We start from the raw sequence: 24,857 nt of genomic DNA, 5'->3' as shown, positions 1-24,857 counted from the left end.
TTATTAAAGATTAAAATAGATACGGATACAAACGTCGTGAGATTAAAGAAATAAGCGGGTAAATTAAGCACGGTTTATTTGACTGGCGCTTCTCGGAGCGATTGACCAAGACGGTTAAAGTTGACAGACGAAAGAAACGTTCGTCTGTATACTCGTCGTCAAACGAACACGAGCGATGTCATTTGGCCGTCGGAAAGGAATAGTTCTGTTTCGGAAATATTATTAATAAAGGAAGAGATAGTAACGACCCGATTCCGGGAAAAGAAGGAATCCGTTCTCGGCCGATGACGTATCGACGCTTAGGCGTTTCCGGTGACGTCACCGACCGAGTGACTGGCTTCCCTTAAATAGTCAGTAGTAAGTCTGGGCGGCGGGTGGTTCTCTTTGTTTTCTCCCTGGGATTAAGAGCGGACATCGTCTTTCGGGGACCCGCGACGACACAATAACAGGCGAGTATCTTCGGTGTCTTCCTACCGTAATTAAAATCCGCGTAGGGAAGGGGGAGAAGGGGGACGTCGGGAAGACGGGGCCAGTGGCGACGTCTGTTCTTCTAGCGGGCGACGGGAGGACCGTCCGGGGGTCGAGACGAGTGGAACGGGAAGGAAAAAGTTTTCCGGACCGAAAATCGTCCGAAGAAAGAGTTTTTTTCCCCCTCCCGACCGAAAATTAGGCGACGATGGCGTTAACGGTAAAGAAAGTCGGTCGACGAAGGGGAAGCGCGGCCCCCTCCTTTCGCTGGTGTCCGGAGTCGACCCTCGAGGGGGGAGTCCGAGACCTCTCCGTCCTTCTTCGTCCTTCGACCTTCCTCGGTGGGTACCGACCGGAAGTCGATGGCCGGAGGCGGAGAAACGGAAGAAGCGGAGGGGCGCCGATTTGTTTTGGTGGATTCGGTGGGTCACGTGCCCGAACGAGGTTCCCGAGACGAGCCAAATGGGTCTAATTTAAGAAGCGGAGTGGTTTGGTGCGGAGTCGAGACGGCTGTACTCTAAAGTGTTAGGTGTGACCACTGCTTAACGGGGTAAGGGGGGATACTTTACGGAAACGTGGGTGACCGCGCGGGGAGGGAGGAAAAAAGGAAGGTCTCCGACCCGGTACAGAAGTACTGGTAGCCGGAGTGGTCGGCCCAGAGGATTGGCAAATACCAAAGTCGACCTTCCGAGCCTACGCGTGGTCGGGGGTGGGGGAGAAAGGGACAAAACGCATTCACCTCCAGCCACCAATTTTTGGGGAATCCTTTTAAAATTCCCCGGAAAGAGACGTCCGGCCAGGGGTCCGATAAGGTCGAAAGGGACGTTTTAGGACAAACGTAGGCGACCAAACAGTCCGTTGTTTCGGGTGGAAGGTCGGAGAAAATGAGTGGGCGCTCCGGGAGTGTTTTTCTCCGCGCTTCGACCTTCCGTAAACAAATAAGGCCGGGAGGGAGGGAGGGAGGGCCAGAGAATTTTTACCGCCGCTTACGAAGGCAGCGGTAGAACCACTTTCTCCACTTTCTCCGTCCTGTCGGAAGCGGGGACCGTTTCCAGATAGGGGATGCGGACCTTCTACCCTTTACCCTTTCTAGAGAAAATAGGACGAGGTTCGGGTAGCGCGGCGTAAGGGATAGAGAATTTGTCTAAAGGACGCGATTTATTTTCAGACCGTCCGACATGAAGCCACTACTTATACCTTTGCTACTTTCCTCCGTGGGAATCGCCCTGTGCCAATGTGAGTATCCTTCTGCATCCGTCGGACGTCCCATATTTTTTTCCCTTCACCGATTCCTCCTTTCCTTTTCAGTGGCGGAGAACTTGAGCGGCAATCCCTGCGTCAGTCGAGACACCTGCGGAAAGTGCATCACAGCCGATCCCGAGTGCGCCTGGTGTTCAGAAGAGGTCAGTCTCCTTCCTTTCACTCTATCGGGGGGGGATAATTGACACGCGGTCGACTAACCTCCTCGGCGTAATGTACTGTATACGGAAGACAAATTGGGATCCGTCGAAGGACCAAATTAATTAGAACAAAAGCCATCGGGACTTAATATTTATTCCTTATTTTAGCGGCCTTGAATGTGGTAAAACACACCAGCGTCTGCTTTTCGTACATTAACAGTTGATGCAAAATAAGCGGAGATTATTCTGTTATTCGGCGTGCGGAAGTTACAAAATGGCGTTACAAAAGATTATAGAGATTTGTCATTCTCTATAAAATTACTTAATGCGTTTTTATCGGCTTTTTTATCGTTTTTCCTCCGCTGTCCATTATCGGTGGTCCCTGGCATTACCGAAATGATTGCGCTGTTTCTTAGAAAATCGTAGACCGTTCCCGTCTTTTACTTAAATGCCGTTACCTTACTAAAAACATTATTTAAAGTATTTATTTAATTTCATTAATTCGCTCTTCTCTTTCGACTTTATTTATAACCAGAAATTAATTGTTTTTAAACGCGTTTACTTATTTAACTTGCTTTTATATGGTGTCCTCCAACTGGTCGCTCGAATTTCGTCCACTTCTAATCGAGATACCAGGCATTTTAAGATTATTTTGGGGACGTTCCGGTCCCAGCCCCAAACCCGATATATAACGTAGAATTACACACACACACGCACATTACATACACTACACACAAATTTCCAGTTTTTTTATGTAGTCTACAGGCTATTACTTTATAGGGTAGAGTCTATTACTTTTTTACAGAATCAAGAACAATAGTTATTACAATAGCGCGTAAAAATAAATTGTGGGATGATGCCCGGATTCCGTTTAAATTAATCCTGGGCCCGGAGAATTTTATCCCATTATCCATTCCCTTTTATCGGCTCTGCACGCACATACATACATACATACATACATACATACAAGTTAGTTTCATCAAAGATTTAGGGACTTCCCCACTGTAAATATATTATTGAGATAAGTTCTTAACCGCCTGTTAACAGTTAAGCGAGGAATTTAGAAACACTTTTACAGTAGAAACCTGCATTTATACTTAGTTTATTTACAAAAACAAAAGCGTATTGTTATACGTTTAATCGTTTTCCCGTTAAATACAGACAAATAAGATAATATTGAAGGCAACGCACCCGAGTACACTGTTAATTCAAAGTTTCTGAATAAAATAATAGCCCTTTTATTAAAATAACAACATTGTATATAGTTTAAAAGAAAAGGCGGTTTTGGGGGATGCGCTGCACCCTTCCCAGGATTTTTCTCTCCAGTGAACTCGGACATCTTCAAATTTCGTTTCCTTTCTGCACCCCTCAAAAGATTTCTGGATCCGATATTGTTTAAAAATACATATTTATGTACGATGAGTAAGTGTATGACGAATCAAAACCATCGTCAAGATTTGTTTTGTTTTGCCTAACCGCCGAGCTTTTAACGGGGGTGTATGGACGACGGACTGTTTCCGCCAACACTTAACAATTATGTCTTTTACAAATCCCGATAATATTAAAATACGTTAACTAGCAAACACTACGAAGACATTCATTTTTAAGGGTGGACATTATCGAATATTTTGAAAAAATAAATCGTAAATAGAAAGAAATCGTGGGCATAGAGCCAGCTATAAAGGAAGGGGGGAAGATGCTCCAATAGGAAATGACGCGAGTGGGGAAGAACGTACGGTATTCGTCGATAATCGATTATCTCAAATGGAAATCGTAGCAATATGTCGTCGATTAAATGATTTACTTTAAAAATATTTATAATTTCAATCAGATGTTCGAAGTCTAAATTTACTACAGATAAGATATCCAAATGTTACTTTCAGTCTGCGTATTGTCACTAGTTATTAAATACAAAATTTGCAATCCCTAACACAATGCAACGTTGCTATCAATTTTTCTAATACAATAATAGTTTGCGACATTTTGTATTTAACCTTTACCACGAGGAAAAGACAGGAGGAACTTAATCTTCCAGAAAATTATCTGTATAAAATCCTTCTTAGTATGGCTTCTGTCTGTTTGAATTAAGGATTCTGTCTGTATATCTTTTTAAACTTGGAATGGGATCCCGTTCCGTATTTTTAATACTACCGGTAGTAAAATAACCGATGACAATTTATAAAATTTGATTTCTGCATTGTTTAGCTTGCCTGTATGATTAAAAGAAACAAAAGAATAATGGGGTCAAAACTTAGGCTACTTGCTGTTGTTGTTTGTATCCCTCCGTGCAAGGAACAGTCGGATCGGCAGGAATTGGTTTCTGCGTAGACTGATTAAATGTAGGCTAACGATAACTCGAATTGATATGGGAATGGTCGTTTTTGTATTTAACATATAAACTGGTAATTTTTCGGATTAAAAACAACGGGGAGAATTAGAGATTAAAAATACGATGCTATGCTTATGGCAAGATTTATTATATTTGATTTGATCTGTATTAGGAGCGATGATGTACTCGAAATAAATTAGTCGACGTAGAACGCAAATCGTTAAACTGTTGTCTTCGTAAGGAATCGAAATGCCAAATGTTGATTATTTTCGACGCTTGATTCTTTTAGTTTTATATTGAAGAAATTTTGTTCTAGTTTCTTATCAAAACATGAAAAGTGCCAAAAATGAATTTCTATATTTAGAATGTGGTTTACTTTTTATAAATAAATCATTTTATGAAAGTTATTTTCTAAATACTTTATGGAGTTAATATACACAATTTTATCAAATCTTTTAATGTATGATATAGATGCCGGACTCTTGCCGATCTGACTATTCCTTGCATGGAGGGATGCCGGATTACCGCGTGTGTAAGGGCCTAAGCGCGACTAGTGACGTAACCCGTTGCCCTTCGGTGCCGATTCATTTTGGATCCGGGTGGGCATTGCCGTGCGTGGAAACGAAATCCTGTAGAAAACGAGACGCGAGTAACAGTTTTGTGGAAACGGAAGTGCAGAGCAAGTGTGTTTGCCGGATAACCGAGAGTTCAAATTAATAAGCAATTTACTCGAAGAAACAGTTACTGATTTACCGTAACAGTTAAAAAGAAAATTAGTCTGAAGTTTAGGCAGAAAAAAAATTTGTTACCTTGTGTTATCTTTTTACTTCCGTATTATTTAAATAATGACTGAAACTCAGTTTAAAACAGTTTAAACTGTTTTACTATTGATGATAAAGCCATAATATATATTTCACTGTTTTCTAGAAGTTACATTTGCCATAATTCTCATAAAATAAGAGTTATAATTTCTGATGATTGTGTAAATAAAAATGGTGAAAGGGCTAAGAAAATTGATTTTAACAGTAAAAATAAATTCTTCTGAATGAATTTTTAGCATCTACGTTATATTAAAAGTTGTATTATATACATATGTGGTGCGATGATTTAAAAAATATTCACTTAAATTACTTAAGGCACCTTTAATAGTGGTATTTTTAATAAACAGCGCTGTTTTTGACCTGGTTAACAGGCCATTGGGCAATTTTGACCCAGTTATACAATATTTTAATATATCAATGAAATATATATTATTACCACATATAAAGACCTGATATGTAATATATAAAGTTTCATAAGTTTCTTAAACTTTGAAAAAGAGATTATTCAACTGATATGAAAAAAAATAATGCAAATGTATTAATAAATGTTTATAGCTAAGGCCGAGCATTTTAGATTTAACAAGCTGATGTTTACGTAAACTTCATTATTAGGATTTTATGCAATTAATAAAAAATAATAATCGATTTATAACAGAATAGCTTTGTAATCTAGCAGAAAGTTTTAAATAAAAACAAGCCTTCGATTATAAAACTCGAGAATGAATCTTACATTTTTAACATTGTCTAAGTCTGTGTTATGATATTTTAAAGATTTATGCTTGGAGATTTCACATAGTCTAGCATAGGATTTAAAATTTCAATTGTCTGTTCTAGTCTTATTCTGATCAGTAGTATACATAACCATCAATAACACATATGGGGTCAGGAGGACAGAGGCGGACCCTTTAATTTTATAGCAGGTCCCTTTTGCCGTTTCTTTTTAAATAAATGAAATACATAGAATGTTTCTTTTATTAATAAAAAGTAACTTTAAAGATTTTAGTAAAGGTGGTGGGACGGTGAGGCCGTGATCAATCCCACATACACATCATTATAGTGTATTTACGCGTACACATTGTGATGAACAAAACCAAAGTTAGAATTTAATCACATTTTGGAGTGGGTAGTATGGTGGAGGTATCATCCCACTTTTCCATCCCTGTACCTCCTAAAACATCACGAATGCATTGGATTTAGAAGACTGGAACATACGTATATTAATTAGAAGTGGATAAAATTTGAGTTGCAAGATTTGAAGATGATATAAAGCAAGTGTCATTTAAAAGTATTTAAAAATACATTAATTTACACAGATAGAATTCCTAAGTTTTCTCTGAGCCCGAGGAAAAATCCTCAGCTTTTCTTCTTGATGGCTCTGATAGTATATATCTATAGTTCTTGCAAAAGCTGATAATGCTTGTTTTTGTATTGGAATGCAGGAGAGACGTTAATAGGATAAATGTCCTGGACTTTTACGCATGCTATGTTGATATTAAGCTCTTTGCTAAAAGAAATTCTGTAGGTGCATGAATTTATATTTTTGTCTTTGGGAATTTTTTATTTCTTAACAAATTATCCTATAAATTGTTGAATGGTGTCTATAAGCAAAGATAACAGTTTCATATTAGAAAGGAAAAAGAAAACTGCTAAAGTAGTCAGGAAGATTTAATTTGATTAAGTACTTTTCAGGATTTTACCAACCCATCTTGAAATTGACTACATTCAAACATTACAACAATTCCAATCGAACAACCGTAAATGCTTATAAGATTTTGAATCAAACTGATAAATAGGTTGAGTTCAAACTATTTTTTTAAAGACTTGTACCTGATAACTTATGGATTTAGCTTTTAAACTAATAATAATTGAGATGATTTGAATTGCTTCCTTTCTAATGTATACTTGTGAAGTCTTTGGTTCCAGCTTCATTCTAACAGTTTGTTTTAGTAATAGAAGTATGAATGTTAAGTGATTCAGAATAAGTTAGCTAAATAAATTCTTTTGATGCAGTTACTCTTTGTTTGTTACAGGTTTCTGCCAGTTGCTTCGCTATTTTTTTTAAATTAACGAAAGCTATGTTTTTCTGTAATGAGTGTTTAGAGTGTTTTTATTTTCTAAGTAACATAAAATAAATTTCGTAGTTGTTTAGTTGTACAAAAATGATCTTCAGTCGTAAAAGGCTTCGAGGATGTTATGTTGATGATTAGTATATCGGTCTACAAACTTATCTTTTATAAAAGATAATATTGTTGATCTATTTTGGTAAGATAGTAGTCATTAAATTAGAAGATTCTAATTCATAAAAATAGTTCTTTATATGGAACTTCCCATTTGTACACTTCTATGTACCGCTTATGTATTTTTTGTTATGGGATAAAACTGGAAATATCAAAATATAACCTTTTTTTATCTTTACAGCAAAATGTTTATTTTAATGAAACAAAACAAACTTTGGCCTAATTTATAGGCCTAACTCAGATAGGCCTATAAATCCATCAACCCTAATATAAAAAAGTTCTATTTTGGAGTCTTTTTAGTAGGGTTGATGGTAGACTTGAGGTAATCAAAACATTTGTTTTATTAATGAACATTTTTCTGGAAAGAAGAAATCGTTATTTTTTGATATTTGCAACTGGCATTTTCTTATATAAAACAGGAAGAGTAACACATTAAGCTATCTAGATTATAATTGGAATTTATTTGAAATTACCATATTTTTCTTCTTACAAGATGCACTTTTGTACCTAAAATTTATCTGAAAATTAGGATGCTTCTCATAAGGCAAAAAGAACAATAAACACAATTGCTGATTGCTTTGTAACTTTAAGAAACACTTAACGCTCTGTCTTAATAGAAGGAAACAGTTGAAATCTGTAAATATAATAACTTTCTCATTTAGTAAATAAATTTCTGCAAATTCTTACTGTTTCACTAAGTTTCATTTGATACTCAAAGAACTTATGTAATAGTTTTTATGGTAGAAAAGTAAGTGATCTATTGTAAAGAAATATAATCAGTTACAAAAATTAATATAGTAGAGTCTTGAAAACTTGGCCTAATGTGGACTGAAGGGTGGCCGAGTTTGTGAAAATGCCGGGTTATCGGGAATGGGGTTAAAAAAAAATAAGTATGAGTGTTTCCTCAGAAAATACTGTACTGTACTTGTATGTATTGTTTGCTTGAGAATACAACAGAGAATAAACTGCCCAAATACCCTTAAACAAAGGAAAAGTACGTCCTTTATGAAGGCATAGACCCTTTACTACATGAAAATGAAAATTAATAAATACACTGTGTACAGTAATTTACCTGATAAGACAGACCTCAGAAAAATACTTTGAGGCATAAAGCTGTCTTTATCATGAAAATTAATTAACTAAGGACTTTTTTGCCCTGCTAGGGTGTGGCCCAGTTATCCGGACTGCCGGGTTATCGAGTGCTGAGTTTTCGAGACTCTACTGTAGTACAGATTTTTCAGGCAGTACTTTTTCCATAATTTAACATTTGATAAAAATTGTTTAATTAGGTTGATAGTTAATGGTATATTATTTGTTTATGTAAAAAATTAAAACAAATAAAAAAAATATAAAATACATATACTGTATGCTATTGTTAACAGTTTGATTTTCAAAGATGTCAGATGAGTTAAAACCTCCACTTAAGGTTTTTCTTTCGTTAATAAAACTAGCAAAGTAAAAGAGAACAATAAATATCGTAAGCCAGTTGCTTAACAGAAACCACAAATTCATATTCAGTATAACCAATCCAAAAAATGGAACTGTCATCATAAATTTTAATTCTATAATTTTTAAAAAGAAAGTTAGTGGAGTTAAATTTATTACAATAAAAACACTAAAATACAAGAAAGGAATAAGTTTTTTAAATTACTTCTTAAACGTCATAATCCGGAGTAAGCAACGAAGTTTATGAACATTGAGTAGAATAAAATATTATTTCATTTTAACATCTGATATAAGTTAATTTTTATCAATAAACTAATTTAGAACAAAATATTACACACTTATTTTTGTATTAAGCATTTCAATGATGATATTTTAAATTTTCCTAAAAATTTTTAATGATTTTGCAATATTCGAAACTTTTTTCCTATCTAATACATTATTACTTATATGTTATTCATTTAAATTTATTTTACTTTTTTAAATTTACATTTGCTTTCTGTTAATAATTATAATTGTTCAGTTATGATTTTAAAAAACTGGATTGAGATGTTCTTAGAAAAATATTTTTCTAAAAGTTATTCTGTTTACAAGTTAAGTTACTTGAATATTTTTAGAAAAATATTTTTAACTAAATATGATTTTACTAAAAAGTTTTAAGCTTTTCCGAAAAAATATTTTGGTATGTTTAATAAATTTAACTGAAAGATATATAAAAATATTTTATTACCTTTCTGCTTAAATTGGAATTCATAAAAACTGACTGAGTGCTTTTAGTTTTTCTTCATCCGTCTTTGATGTCCATATTACCAAAAATGAACTTTCAAAACTCCTATTTGAACATACAGTACTTTCTTCTTTGGAACACATTTACAACAGTCTAAATCTAAATCAAAGTCTTCTCATTAAATTGTACATGTGATGAAATGATACCGATATACACAAACTGCAATAATTATTTTATCAAAATTTTATATAAATGTCCAAAATTTGTTTGTTTGTTTGAGTTATGGCAATGCAACACTTGGGCGATCTGCCTAGGGGGATGCCTTCCGGGAGGTCTTTTTAAGGGAAACTGGCCCCTATTTAGGTGTTACAGACGTGGAGAAAACACGGAAAACTCCACGTGGCCAGCCTGTCTGAGCGAGGCGCGAACCCACGACCGAACTCCCAGTGTTCGGGGTACGAAGACCACTTGGCCACTGGTGAACAAAATTTGACTTTAGTATTTCTTACGGTGAATATTGTTTCTAAACAAACAACTTGAGACCTAAATGCGAATTCCAGCATATAATGAACACTAAACTTTAATATGTTCAAATGTTTCATTGATAAAGACGTATAAAATTATTTCAACTTATAAAACAGGTTTGTTATATTTGCATTATATGAGGAAATGTAACACACGAAAGATTATATACATATAAATTTTATTTTGTTTTGATTTGATATCACTTTATCAGTTACATAGATAACATTTCTGCAAATACTTATGTAATCATTAGAATTGTATTACTTTGTTAGTTGCGCTAACAAAGTTCTTTCATAATTATACTTTTTTAATTTATTGTTAACTTAATTTTGGTAATGAGATTTATAATTAAAGTAACTAGTATTTTAAAAATAGACACTTTTATAAAATAGGATGTCATACTTCATTACATGTGTGACAAAAGAAAATTCATACTTACGCAGTTCATTTCAGTAGTATATAAGAATATTTTCTAAATATAATTTTAGTCCAAAATTCATAAAAGGATCACATCAAATAAAATGAATTCCAAGAAAAAATATGAATGAAAATACTTTATACTGACATTAGCAGATTATCTGAAACCAATATTTATAAAATGAGTGTTACTCAACCTATTCTAAAATTTTATATATTCTAATTATCAGAAATTAGTGTCAATAAAATTTTAGAAAGAATGTTCTCCAGTTCTTGAACCAATTAAATTAATTAATGTTCTTGTTTTCTATATTGTCTTTATAACCAATGCAAGCATATTCCGTATTGTGATGTTAAAATAATTAACGTAAATATATTTTATTTATTTTTTGTATTTACATTGCTAACAGCACTATCAATTGACTATTTGGCATCCCTTTAGAAAAAAAAAAATTATATCCTCGTAAAACCATAAGAAAACAAATAATAAGATAAGAAAATATCATATTATATATAAAACTTTAAGCCAAGTTTTTTGATTGTAAACTTACAGAATTATTATAATTGTGTATGGGGGGATTACAGTAAATATTTGATGTATTTTGTCTAAATTTATGAATTAATAATAGAATACAAATTCAATAATCTGTTTTATTTACTTCCTTCATTTACTTAAGATTTAATAATAATTTATTTATTTTTAAATCTATTAAAGTTGAATTGAATCAGTGTCTATATTAAACAGTTTGTTATTTAATTACCAGTATTTAAAGTAATCGTGCATTAAAAATAAAAATATCTTACAGAATATCGCTATCGATGGTGAAAAACGGTGCGACTACAGAGGAAATTTATACAGAATATGCAATATTTCTCATGTAGTAGTTCCTGGTCAGATAGTTGATAAATTAAAGGTATGTACGCATTTAAAAAATTTAAACTTAATGTAAAAATACTATTTTTTAAATTTTTCTGCATGAACCTGATATATTTGAAGGTTTTCTCAGACTATTCTGCATATCACTTACAGAAAAGTACAGTAATACCCCGAACTTACGCGATAGGTGGGACCGAACGATAACCGCGTAACTCAAATTCACGTAAGTCGGGGTATTATTTCGCAATTTGTATAAAATCCAAGTCGGATGTATGTAAGCTAATAAATGCTCTCGTTAATCTTATCTCGTCTTTTGATTCGTTCACGGTTACAAGAAATCACCACATATTATCTCTCAAGGCTCCTTAGATATAACAAACACAGAAATAAATAACACAAAATAAATTGTAGCTATGTGTCGATTCTGCATGACACGTCTGAACATGTAAGCTGAACAATAGTGTGGGGAGAGTGAGTAATCGAGGGTTGCGTGGTGCTCAAACAAAAGACGAATCGATGAGATTTGAAAATCGTGTAACTCCGGGTTCGCATAAGTCGGGGTAGCGTAAGTCGAGGTATTACTGTACTACAGTAAAATAACATGAAAACAGAAAAATTTTCCATTTTGATAATGTAGAAAGAACAGGAAAATAGAATTAAAAAATATTTAACTTTGTTTCTTTATATACAAAAGTGTTATTGTTAGCCAATAGAAAACTGAGAGTTATGGTGTTGATCTGTCAACATGGCAGAAGCAATGAAATCATATGGCTTACAATGAAGTATAAAATACAATGAAGTATAAAAAGTCTAATAATGCTATATTAGAAAATTTTAGGTATCCATCATTATTTAACTTTTGAAAAAAAATGCATAAAAGACAAGAAATTGGAAGAGATATTATGACTGGCAAATACAGTTAAACCTTTAAATCTTAAATTTGAAGGAACCAAAAAGTGGCCACTTATAAGTTATGGAGAGTTCTATATATGGGTATATAAAAAATACAGTGAAACCTCCATTAATGAACGCTACTGAATAATGGACACCTCTACTTAACGGGCATTTTTACAGTAAAAATTCCCATACACTTCAAATAGGACATCTATTATGTTACCTCTAAATAGTAGACACTAAATAATGGACACCATTGTTGACCAACCTTACGAAAACTCAATGTTCCGCCTTCAATATTCTGAAAGAATTAATTAAAATATTTTGTACATAAAACAAAAACAAAGAATCAGTTCAAATACTCTTTCAGATGACGAATTTTGACTGTATGTATCAAATAACAACTGACTTAAATAGGAATAGGGGAAGAGGGCATGTTATAAGAAGTCTAACAATATTTTTTTATCTGTTAGAGAAGTTTAATCTGGTTAGGTTGTCAATCACCATTTATCATTATACATATTAATGTTATTAAATTTTGTTCCTATTCTTGGAATTAAGTTTATGATACTTTATAAAAACTATAAACTTTTCCCAAGTTATTCATCATTCATTTGACGAGAACCATAGGATAGTAGTAATGAAAAAGAAATTTAAGATCATAAATGCAAGAAAACTGAATATCTTTCCAACTTTAAAGTGGTCAGCAAATTGCCTTTTTGTAACATGACCTTTGAACTTTCACCAAACAAACTCTGTTGTCATAATTGTTTTAACAGCCTTGTGATGGCTAAAATGTAATTTTTAATAAATCATTATACTGAAAAAAGCAAAAATGTTTGAAATATTACACCTACTCGATAACTACAAAGCAAACAAATCACAGTATTGATTTTTATTAGTCACTTAGATCATACGTTTATAATTGTAACAATTCGAATATATTTCATACCTCTTGAAGTGGATAGCAAATCCACATTCAAACAAGATTCAATTAATATGATATAAAGTATATATTTTAATTATAAATGCTACATATACTTTTTGATATATTTACATTCCTGATGTTTTCATAATCTATTGTATTCTTCACTACATGATGATCAGGTTAAGATACAGTATAGCTGCCAGCATGTATGGTTCTTACCTATGAATAGTGGGCACCTGTAAATAGCAGACAAACTTCTCAGTCTTGACGGTCCCACTATTCAGAGATTTACTGTAGAAAGATTTTTATTTAACTGCAAAGTACAAAGCAATAGAATAAGGGATTTAATCCTTAAATAAATAGAAATATGAATTATGAGAAAATCAGTATTCCCCAATGGAAATTAAAAAAAAAAAAAACAACACTAAAATAAAAATATTTGTTACTGCAGTGACTCTTCTCTACTCACTGTGACAAAAACAAAAACTGTTGACATCTCTACTAGGTAGAGAACATAACTTTTAATTTACTTTATGCTACAGGAAAGCTAGATTTAGCAAATTATTCGCTAAATTGGCAGCTCTATCATTGGCTTACTTATCTAGCTGTATTAAAGCTAGTTTACCAAACAATGTACCATACCTGAGGATTCAGGGATTTGCAGATCTTAATAAACTTGGGTTGGTTGGCATGTGCTAAGTTCAGCTAGTTCAGTGGTTCCCAAAGTGGTGCTACTGCCTCCTTGTGGGCGATGAGTAAATCTAGGAGGCGAAAAGAAGCAAGTGTATGACAGGGTACTGAACGGTGGTTATAGGCAAAGATTGGAGTCACAGACAATCTTTCCCTTTCCTCTTTTAAAACTGATAAGAAGAAACAATTTGTTTAATGGTTTCCAGATGTGAAGAACAATGTACAGTAATGACACAAAGTGTGAGTTTCTTAGAAAAGTTTTTCTAAGAATATTTCCAAACCTTTCTCACACAAGGGAAAATGGATTAGGGAACATTGGATATAACTTTATGGAACAAAGGGGCAGTGGCTCGAAAAATTAGGAAATCACTTAGCTACTTCGATTTAAGGAGGGACAATGTTGAGCTATGTGAAATTTTGTTTGGCTTCAGAAATAGAAAGATACATTATTCATTTGATTGTTTTACCAGTAAAATGACCATTGTTAAAATAATTTATTTAAATCAAATTATAACGTTTTTGAAATTAAAGTTTAGCTAGAAATTTTTAAGAGTATCTTTACTTTTTATTATACTTTTAAAAAATCTGACAAATATCTCTTGGTATGCCATAAAAAATTTCGACATGCTCAAGCATTTCACCAGCTTTGCATAACTTGACATTTTCTCTCAGTAAGAAAAAAAATAGTAGTTTCAATTTATTTCACTCGGGGTGAAGTTATGTCTGCAATAATAGTTTCATCAGGAAGTTACAATGAATCATAAATTTATTCTTGTAATAGTAGTAATAATAAATGGATAAATAAGTGAATGTTGCAATGATACGACATTTAAAATTAATAAAATAAACATTTATAATGTGTATTTTGTTTGCATTTTTGTATTTGTACTTCACTCTTTGTATTTTTAATCTTTTTCTACTTGGATGATAATTATCATCCAAGTAGAAACAGATTAAAAATACAAAGAGTAAAACAATTACTAGAAAAATGTTATAAAAAATTTTTTAAATACAATTTTTCCATTTTTCAGATTTATTTAAAATAATTTTAAATAAATCTGAAAAGTTGAGTAAAATGATCTCATGAAATGCTCAACTACTGTATTATCTTTCCTTTTCTTCTTCATTATAATAGTGTTGAGACTTAAAGACTGATCTTATATGTAAGAAATAAATCATTTAAATAAGAAGAGATTATGATAAAGTATTTAGATTTTATTTTATAATTAAAAGAAAAGGAAACCGGGACAAAAATTTAAATCTTTAGAAGATTCTATATAAGAACTGAGAGAATTTGTAAAGTGGGATATAAGAGGTCTCAATGATTCTTTAATTAAGGACTATACAAGAGGTATTTAAGATTTATCAAAGGAAGGAAAAGTTACAAACATCCAAACAGGAAGACAATTGTGAAGGATTAAAAATAGACAAAAAACAAAGCATAAAGAATAACTTGAGAAGAGATGAAATATTTTCATACTATTTCTGCCATCTTTAACAGTATGAACACTAAGAATTATTTTATAATAAAAACTAAGATGAGAATCATTAATGAATTTATCTTGTATGGCTATAGATTTATTAATATAAAAGTTAAATATGGAAGAATGTTTTGGGGAAGAGAAAACAAGTTTATTAAGTTATATTTGTAAATTACATGATTAAATTAGAAAAATAGTGTTAAGTTTATGTTTTTAAAATAAAAGCATGTTCGTTTTTGTAAACAGTTTTTTTTACTATATTTACTGTACACATAATTTAATCGTATACAACATATAGTTTAGTCTTGTATGTTACTCATATAAATTATATAAGATCCAATAATTAAATAATGAGACAAATGTCATGAAATAAAAAGAAACAAGCCAGTTGAATAGTTGGATTTTCTTTAAAGTACATTCCTACTGTATCAATATTGTGAGTGGCACTGAACAGTTAGGACTTGAAAGACCTCTGCATATTTTTTTTTATGGCATGAAGATTGATGTCACAGCCTGTTAGATGTCTTTAAACATCTCGAACATGATGTTCTTTCAGTGGTAACTTTTACTTTGGGAAACAGAAAATGATTGCACAGAGATAAATCTTGGGGAATATCATGGATGATTGAGTACACACACTTGTTTTCAGGCCAGGAATTCCTGGACAGCTACAGCCCGGTGAGCTAGAGCATTATCGTAAAGGAGGTTCTAACACCTGCTGACAGATACCTGGGACAGATACAGACAATTCTTTTCCAGAACTGCTCCAGAAATTTCTTGTAAATAATTGCTAGTTACATTTTGCACTTTCCTCAGATGCACTTTTCTAGTTAAAAATAGAATTTGATATTTTCTCTCTGCTCCCTGGCACACTTATGACAGTAATCTTATATTATCTTTGCAAATAGTGGCAGATTTCTCTCCATACTTAGAATGGGATTTGGTGTTGCCAGGCTGAGAGATTACCAAATGTTATGGAATGCATGAATTTGTATATTGGTCAGCGTAACATATATCTCATTATTTAAATTATCAGACCTTATCTACATTTTACATAAATTTGTACATGAATAAATTGTATTTTTTTTTATTATTTCCATGAATTTGATGTAAATTTAGTCTCTCCTTCTACCCATCTTAAAGTTTAAAAAACTTAATATAACAAGCTAAGTAAGAGGTTATTTCTAGTAAAAATACCAATTGATATCATTAGAAACAGTACAATTAGAATCATTTTAAACTGAAATGATCCAAGTTGTGTCATTAGATGTTATGTCAGTTATTATTTGAAATAATGTTGACTGATTTCAATTAATAAATTTGTTTGAAATGGATATTTCAGCTTGTAAAATAACAAATGAACACTTTGTATTGATTGACAGTTAGATGATATCTGTTATTGTTAAACATTTTGTATGATAACATAAATGAAATAAATTGATATCATAGTATGAAATATCCATTTGAAACAATTTTGTATTAATTGATATCATCGACAATATTTCAGTTGATGTTAACAAACATCTTTTAATACAAATTATTTTGAATGGCTATTTCAGACTTTCTTTTTTACTCTTTCTGCCCTGTGGACACTAAAAGGGCCTCTTTTAGCAAGCCGTAATGGTACAGCCAGGTTGTGAAGGGCAGGGCCCAACATATCCGGATGGACCATCGTATGAAAAACTCTTGGAGATTTTTCGACCCGTGATATTTCAGACTATAAAATGATGATGCAAAGTAAAGAAAATGCAAATGATAGACTTATTAAAAGGAATTCAAGTTTTTCTTATTGGAACAAATTTTTTTTGGACTCTTCCATCCCATAATTAGACATTAAAAATGGAAAATTCAAAAAAGAACATGTGTAGATTTCTCTTAAATGCTCAACAGAAATCTACAGATCTTCTCATTCAAATTTTTGTTTCAAATGTTATATGGTTTGATGTTGGTATGGAAGAGTCTCAAAAATTGTTTAAAATGTCCAACTTTTTTATTGAATTAATCAGTTTAGCATTTGTGTTTTTTTTTGGTGTTGTCATTAAGTTGACATGTTCTGAAATCTAAAGAGAAATTTTAAATATTGTAAATTAACCACTCACTGCTGAGTGGTTAATTCATGAACAAGGGCGATCGTGTGGCAGTGGTGAGGGACGACTAGTCGTCAAATTCTTTTCGGGGGTATCGCCAAAAACTAGCCTAAAACTACTGCGAAAAAAAATTTACATAAAAAATGAATTATGTAACAATAAAAAAAGACTTTTCTTTACTAGATATAACTGTTTACAAAATCTTTTTCTGAAACAGTAATGAGAAAAAACGCGTGGAAAAATACTTTAAAAATTTCCCACATTTGTTCTCCACTACTGGGGGTAGAACCATACCCGACTAGCCCACTGTTGGAAGGTTAACAAATAGTTTCTCTGAACAATTGCGCATTTAATTTTATAACCAATTTGTGGACAAAACTATTTTTATAAATTAAGAATTAAACTTTATTCACATAAAGAGAAACTTTCAAATATCCTGTAATTCATTCAAATTTATTGTTTCAAATTTAAAAAAGAATGAATTAATATAGACGAAACAAAATAAATAATTATCAGAGTTTGTAAACTAGATTATTTTGTATAAATTGTCAATTTCCAAACTTTGTATTTTATGTAATACACATGTCTGTTGAATAGATTGTACCAAACATATTTTATATTGTTATTTCTGGAGTGCTTGCACAATGGAAATGAAAGAGAATAGTGCAAATCTTTAAACAATTAAGCTGATTTTTGTGCTCGTTAAAACATACATACATTTGATTTTTTTCTGAGAGAGACATTTTGGAATTTTTTTTTTTTTTTATATAGAAAGTATGAGCAAAAATATAAAGTTACTTTTAAATGATCTCAAATTATCTGTTGATTCTAATTGCTATATTATGGATGTTAAATAATGTAAAGTTAAACAAAGCATTTAACATGTTTCTAAAATATGCAGCATTTAAAATTAAATGATTTTTGAATATATCTATAAATGAATTAATTTCAAATGTTCTATTGACAAATTGCTGTGTTATCTTATGTCTATTCTAAACATTTTGACATTATTTGAACATATGAAATGATATCAATTGATACTTTTACTGGGAACTGTATTGTCATAAATTATTTATTATGTTTTGGTTTGTTTTCGGAGAATGTTAAACTGCTGTTTGTATTTAGAACGGATATTCTAAGTACAAAATCATTTTAATAAATTTATGTATAAAGCATTTAAGGAAAAAATACCTACAGATTTTCTTAAACTGAATTTTGTTTATATATATTTTAGCACATCATAAATTTCCAGTCATATGATAAATTCCTAGATATTTTTAAGCTCTAATTCTTATCATAAGAAGAAACAAAGCAAAGTTTTCGGAAAAAAGACTTATTTGGCTTTTTATATTACAGTCGACCCCTCTATAACACTGTTGATTATTCCATTTTATATGAATTTCATGTTGTATGAGTCACTTAGATTTTACAAATACGTGTGCCGGGCTGTGAACGGCACACGTATTTGTAAAACCTAAGTGACTCGTTTAATGTATGTATGCCGGGCTGTGAACGGCTCACGTATTTGTAAAACCTAAGTGACTCGTTTAATGTATGTATGCCGGGCTGTGAACGGCTCACGTATTTGTAAAACCTAAGTGACTCATACAACATGGAATTCATATAAAACGGAGTAATCAACAGTGTTATAGGGGGGTCAACTGTACTGTATGCTCATCTGAAAAAACATTTGTTTTATCAGAAATTACAGGAAAGACCAATAAAAAGTCTTTTAAGCATATCTGTAATTACAGCTGGATAATTTTTTAATCAAAAATAAATTCTTTAGTAAAATGAGGACAGGAAAGTAAAATATTTTTTATAACTAAAAATTTTTAATTATTAATATTCTATAATAAATGATACAATAATCTGCCATTCTTTCTGTTTTTTTTAGAAGGTTTCTTATATTGTTTATGCTTCGAGATATTTCGGCAACGTGTCTTTCAAGCTTTTGTCTAACTTTTTCTCTAAAGGATTTCTTTTCGAATTGAGGAAAATCTTCTGTTTCATAATTGATCGAATTCCATGTTTTGCTTTCATAAGAGAGCAGAAAATACCTTGTTTTGTTTTGTTACTAAGAAGCATTGCAGACAGTTCTTTCAATCAGGTTTTTGTCTTCATAATTGGTTCAATTACAAAATGGAAGATTCTCCTCAATTGTGGAAAAGACGAATCCTGTGGAGCAAAAGTTAGATGAAAGGTTAAATGGCATGTTTCCAGATGACAAAGTATCTAGTGGCATAAAGAATGTGAGAAATGTTCTTTAGAAAACAGAAGGGATGACAATGCAGGTAAATTAGCAGTGAGAGGAAAATCAAGAAGAAGAAAGATGAGTCAAAACTGAAAATAGAGATATGACAAGAAGAGAAGGAATACAATAATATAGTTATATTATTATATAAAAATAGATTATTTTAAATCTTAGAATATTTTCTAGGATTTATTTTGGAGTGAATCATGATTATAAATCTATTTAAAATTGTATGTTGATGATGACGATAGACGTATTTTTAATATCTGGCAAAAATTAATTAATTGTAATGTTGATATTAAAGTTTGAAAACATAAATTATGTACAAAAATTATACCATTTGAATATTTAAACTACACAATTGATTTTGTTATTTATATACAGACAAATTACTAAATATTTATTTTTTCATATTTATTAGGATGATGAATTAAGCAATAAGGGTGTTGCAGAAGGAAAAGCTATCCAAATAAAACCTCAAGAAATTAGGTTAAGATTAAGACCAAGTAAGTTCAAAACCAAAATAGAATGGTTTAAATCTAACATACAATAGTCACTTGATAGTTTTAATTTGTAAATAATATACATTTAGGCAAGAAATTTAACGAAATATTTGTTTTGTTCTTGTTTTCTTTTCTTTCTTTATTTTCTAAAAAAAAAAAAAAAAACGGTTTACATGCATCACGTCTCTAAACCATTCAATAATGTAACGCAGGTGCCATTTCAAAATGAACTCGCTCGACTTTAATTTGTAAATAATATAAAAATACGCAAGAAATTTAACGAANTAGAAATTTAAATCGAGTTTAAAAGTGATGTTTTTATATAAACGTGTTTATATTATAACTGAAGTATATAAATCTGAGAATGAATCACTATTTTTTTTTTTTTTTTAAACTCTTTCTGTCCTGATTGGGATGGTTGTTGGTGAGGGATTGTGCCTGACGTGTCTTGAAGGACCACCCCAAAAAATTCCTGTGTTTTTTGACCTGTCTGAATTTGATCTCAGGTTCCCAGAGCATTAGGCTGTCATCTTAACTGCTCGACCATTTGCCTGTGATGAAATACTATCAATCTAAAATACATATACAGTGGAACCTCAGTATACGTCTGCTTTAGAATACGTTCAATTCGGAATACGTCCTGTTTGGACGAAACAAATTTTGCTCGGTATACGACTTCTGTTCGGTATACGACTTAATTCAATTATACTCGCCATCTATAAACAAGTAGCACTATCGGTGTAATACACCAGACTAGACGTTTGCGGTGCTACGGTTTATAACTTTGTTAAATTTCTTCTGATTTTAATTTGTAAGTAACATTTTATTATTTTTATTAATCATAAATTGCAAAAGGGCAACAGAAAAATAAAAAAGTGACTAGAATCACAACGGAACTGAAAAAAGAGACTGTTGAGAAATATGAAGGTGGCATGCGTGTTTGAGATTAACTTGCATTCCGTATTCCGAGAACGATATTGACAATCGTGAAAAATAAAGACATTATTAAATTTGCTAACGTTGCGAAAGGGGTTAAATCAATTTCTAAACAGAGATCGAAGACATTAGATCATGTCGAGAAATTGCTTTTGCTTTGGATAACTGAAAAGCAGTGTGCCGGCGACAGCGTATCGGAAGAAATTATTTGCGAGAAAGTTGAAAAGATACATGCTGATCTCATGAAAAATCAAGCAGAAACTAGCCAGGAAAGCGAGGTGTTTAAAGCCAGCCATTTTTTTTACATGAGAACGAATTAATCATTTTTACATTACTTCTTATGGAAAAGGTTGGTTTGGTATACGTCCTATTCGGTATAAGTCCAAACACCAGGAACGGATTAAGGTCGTATACCGAGGTTCCACTGTAATTGCCAATTTAAACTTGATATCGATTTTGTAATTAATTTGATTTGTCTATATTTTACTGATCCCTTCAAAGTTCTAAGAGCTTAATTTCTTTATTTCACTTTTAATTAAAAGATAGAAAGAGATTTGCAAACTTTCTAAAATATTCTAAAAGTATCTGAAGAATTTCTCAAGAAGTTTCAATAAAGATTGTTTTTAGTTAAAATATTTTTACATGTCTAAGAAAGTATATTGAGATAAGTTTTCCGTTTTGCTCCATAGCTCATTTTACATGGATATAAATTCCCTTTTGGTTCTTATTATATTTTCTTGATTTTTGGAATCAAGAGGTTGTTTCTCATTGGTAGTAATGTTATGCATTTTATTGGAAGAAACAAATCCCGAATCAGTCTCTTTTGTTAAATTCAGAAATATTATCAGGAATGAAATGTTTAAGAAAAAAAAATTTAGACAAAAACTAATAGAAAAGTAAAGATTAAGAACTGAAAGAAGAGTAAAAGGAGTTTTTACGTGCATAAAACAAGCTGTAGAAGCAATAGAAGTTGCAACATTATCTTAGGAATTTTAAAGTATTAATAAAACATTACTATATTAACATTACTGTGTTGTTAGTCCTGTTAAATTGAATGTTGTTGGAATTTTATGGTGATTTTTCTATTAAGTTTGTTTTTAGTTTATTTGCGTTGCTGTAATCCACAAATAAAGAAGCATAAATTTTGGATTTACCTTGTATTTCATTGCTCTTTATATTTTTTTATTTGATTTTTAATTATTAGTTTTTAAACGTGGCAAAGGTTTCTAATATACTGTATATGTGGTAATTTAGACTCTGTCGATATGGTGATTATTTTATTAAACTACATTAGACTCTTGGTAATTCAGCATCTCAATTATATGGCATATCTCATTAAAATATCTTTCATGTATTTATGTTTGTTATTTTTTAAAATACATATAGTAAACTTGTAACATTAACTTTAATAAGGAGTTAAACTTGCAGTTATTGTATCCTTGTGTATAATTTTACAATAACAAAATACATCTCCAAAAGAATGGTGTGGAAGGATGACAGGCTTAATGTGTAATTTTTAAACATAAATTAGTTTTACATAATAGCAATTATACATGGAATTTAAAGTGTATAATTTATTTACATTATGTTCAGAAGTATAATTGTAAAACTTAAGTTATTGCTAAGTTTTTAAATTTGTGTATTTTTAAGTAATAGTATATTGTGTCATTGAAAAAAGTTATTAGTCATACTGAAGAGGATATATACATGAAAATACAGATATGGACACAAATTACAAAATTGGATTGCTATTTTGTAAAAATTAATGAAAGTTATGTAATAAAAATTGGATTTGGCTTAGCATGTCGTGCATTGGAAACACGGAAGTAATTACAATGCCAATTAATATATTTTGTTGAATAACTTTTATTAAGTAATATCATTGACTATGGTTTAATATTGATTCTTGTGAAACTTTCCCAAAGACCAAAATTAGATAATTAAATGCTTTTGCTTTTTTTCTGTAGTATATAGGACAGATGGAGGAGTATTAAGTGAAAACAAAATCGCCAACATGATTTGATGTTATATAGATAAGTGGCTTGTTCTATTTGTCACAGCAAACATTAAAATGTCTACACAAAAATTAAAAATTTTTGATTCTAAAGAGACTCCTTAATTTTGTGTTTTGTTATTGAATAACATACATTTTCTGTTAGTAATATTGATCATTTTTCTTCTTTTCATTCATATTTCATTGTGAAGCAAACAGTGTATTATAATGCATTTTGTAGTCTTATGGTTTACTTATCATCTGAAAATCTATGTACAGTGGTGCCTCGTATAACGTATGCCTCGAATAATGGACGCTGCAAACAACGCCTGTTTGGTCGTTACGTGATTTGAACAACGGACTTTCCGTTTGGCAGTTACGTGAGGCGAACAACGGACTTTCTGCAAACAAGTGCGAATGATGTTTTCACTCTTTTGCCGTTGCCAATGACAATCTGCTATTTTTATAATATATTAATATTATTAGAATATATTATTAGTATATCTGAAGTACAGAGCTCCCGTTGTGATTCGGCTTGCTCCCTTGTTTATTGCGTACATCACCTCAGTGCAGGGTATTTACATTTATTCAAGTGTTGTGAAAATCATGGCTTCTAAATAAACAGAAAGGTGATATCAATTCAAACAAAGCAAGACATCATCAGAAGGAGTGAAACTTGACAAAAACTTCCTTGTCAAATGGGGACAGGTTCAGGAGTTTACCAACACTCATTATCCAAACAGAGCTGAAGCCAACAGGATCAATGATCTCTACAATGACACTCTTGCCCGTCATTTCTGACAGATGTTGAAGAAGAGAGAGAAACAGACCACTTTGGACATGTTTTTTCAAGAAGCCAGCTGCCAAAAAACAAAGGATGGAAAAAGAGGAGTTTACCCTGCAAGCTCCGATAGCCTCTCCTGAATCTGACTCCGATTAAAAAACAATAAAACGAGACCCACTGCAATGTGTAAAGAGTGTGTGTCTGTATGAATGTGTGAAGAAAGTGTTCCTCCACCTCCTCCTCACAACATCTGACTACCTGGCATAATTGGTGACTGCTCCATTTTCATTTTTTTATGGTACAGTATGGTTATTTTATGCTGCGAAACGAATTACATGTTTTAACATGTATTTCTATGGAAAAATGCGTTTCGTATAACAGACTTTTCACTTAACAGATGTGCACCTGGAACGGATTGAGTATGTTATATGAGGCACCACTGTAATTTACTTCAAAAATACTGGAACAAATGGAGAAAATCTAGTAACTCCTGTGACTTTCAAATACACCATATCATTCAAAAAAGTACTTCCAAGAATGCCATACTTTTTTCCATAACTATTTTAATAAGATAATGGAGTCATTTTTGTCAAACCCTAACACTTTTTGGTCTTTTATACCTAATTTTTCTAAAAGAATAATGTGTCAATTACTTCTTGTTCAAGATAATGATTTCTTTCAGATTTTTTTCTGTTGATCTATTCAGAATATGAGCTTAGTGGAACAATCTTTACATGAAGATTTTTTTTACGTTTTAAACATGTTTCTAAATGGTTACTTTATACTTTATAATTTGTAATTTTTATTATTATATCTGTTAGTTAAATTTAATATATATTTATCAACTCTGTTAATTTTTTTGTTTTTTGTATTTTAATCTTTTGTTGCAAGGGTTATTTATTGGGGGTGGATATCTATTGACTTGCGACATTTTCCTTTTGTATGTAATAAATAAATAAACTTTATTTTTCATTTTAGCTTCAGCTTTGTATGATTCTTGTTTAGAATATTTCTATCTTTTTTAATTTTTATACTGACCTTTGAATATGTACTTGGTATTTGT

General features: G+C 31.5%; 1 protein-coding gene across 1 annotated transcript in view; it reads left to right on the top strand.

The window, feature by feature from the left end:
• Positions 1–297: 297 nt before the first annotated feature.
• Positions 298–24,857, top strand: part of LOC111622219 (integrin beta-PS-like) — a 42,622-nt gene continuing 18,062 nt past the window's right edge. The window contains exons 1-5 of the mRNA XM_023364570.1: positions 298–449; positions 1,637–1,704; positions 1,777–1,871; positions 11,174–11,281; positions 20,000–20,084. Of these exons, the coding sequence (XP_023220338.1) occupies positions 1,647–1,704; positions 1,777–1,871; positions 11,174–11,281; positions 20,000–20,084 (346 nt within the window). The 5' untranslated portion in view covers positions 298–449; positions 1,637–1,646. The remainder of the gene's footprint in view (positions 450–1,636; positions 1,705–1,776; positions 1,872–11,173; positions 11,282–19,999; positions 20,085–24,857) is intronic.

The sequence above is a fragment of the Centruroides sculpturatus genome, unplaced genomic scaffold (assembly GCF_000671375.1).
Source record: "Centruroides sculpturatus isolate CEXI.00-Female unplaced genomic scaffold, Cexi_2.0 scaffold219, whole genome shotgun sequence".
Classification (NCBI taxonomy): Eukaryota; Metazoa; Arthropoda; class Arachnida; order Scorpiones; family Buthidae; genus Centruroides; species Centruroides sculpturatus.
This window is presented reverse-complemented; position numbering and strand designations above follow the sequence as displayed.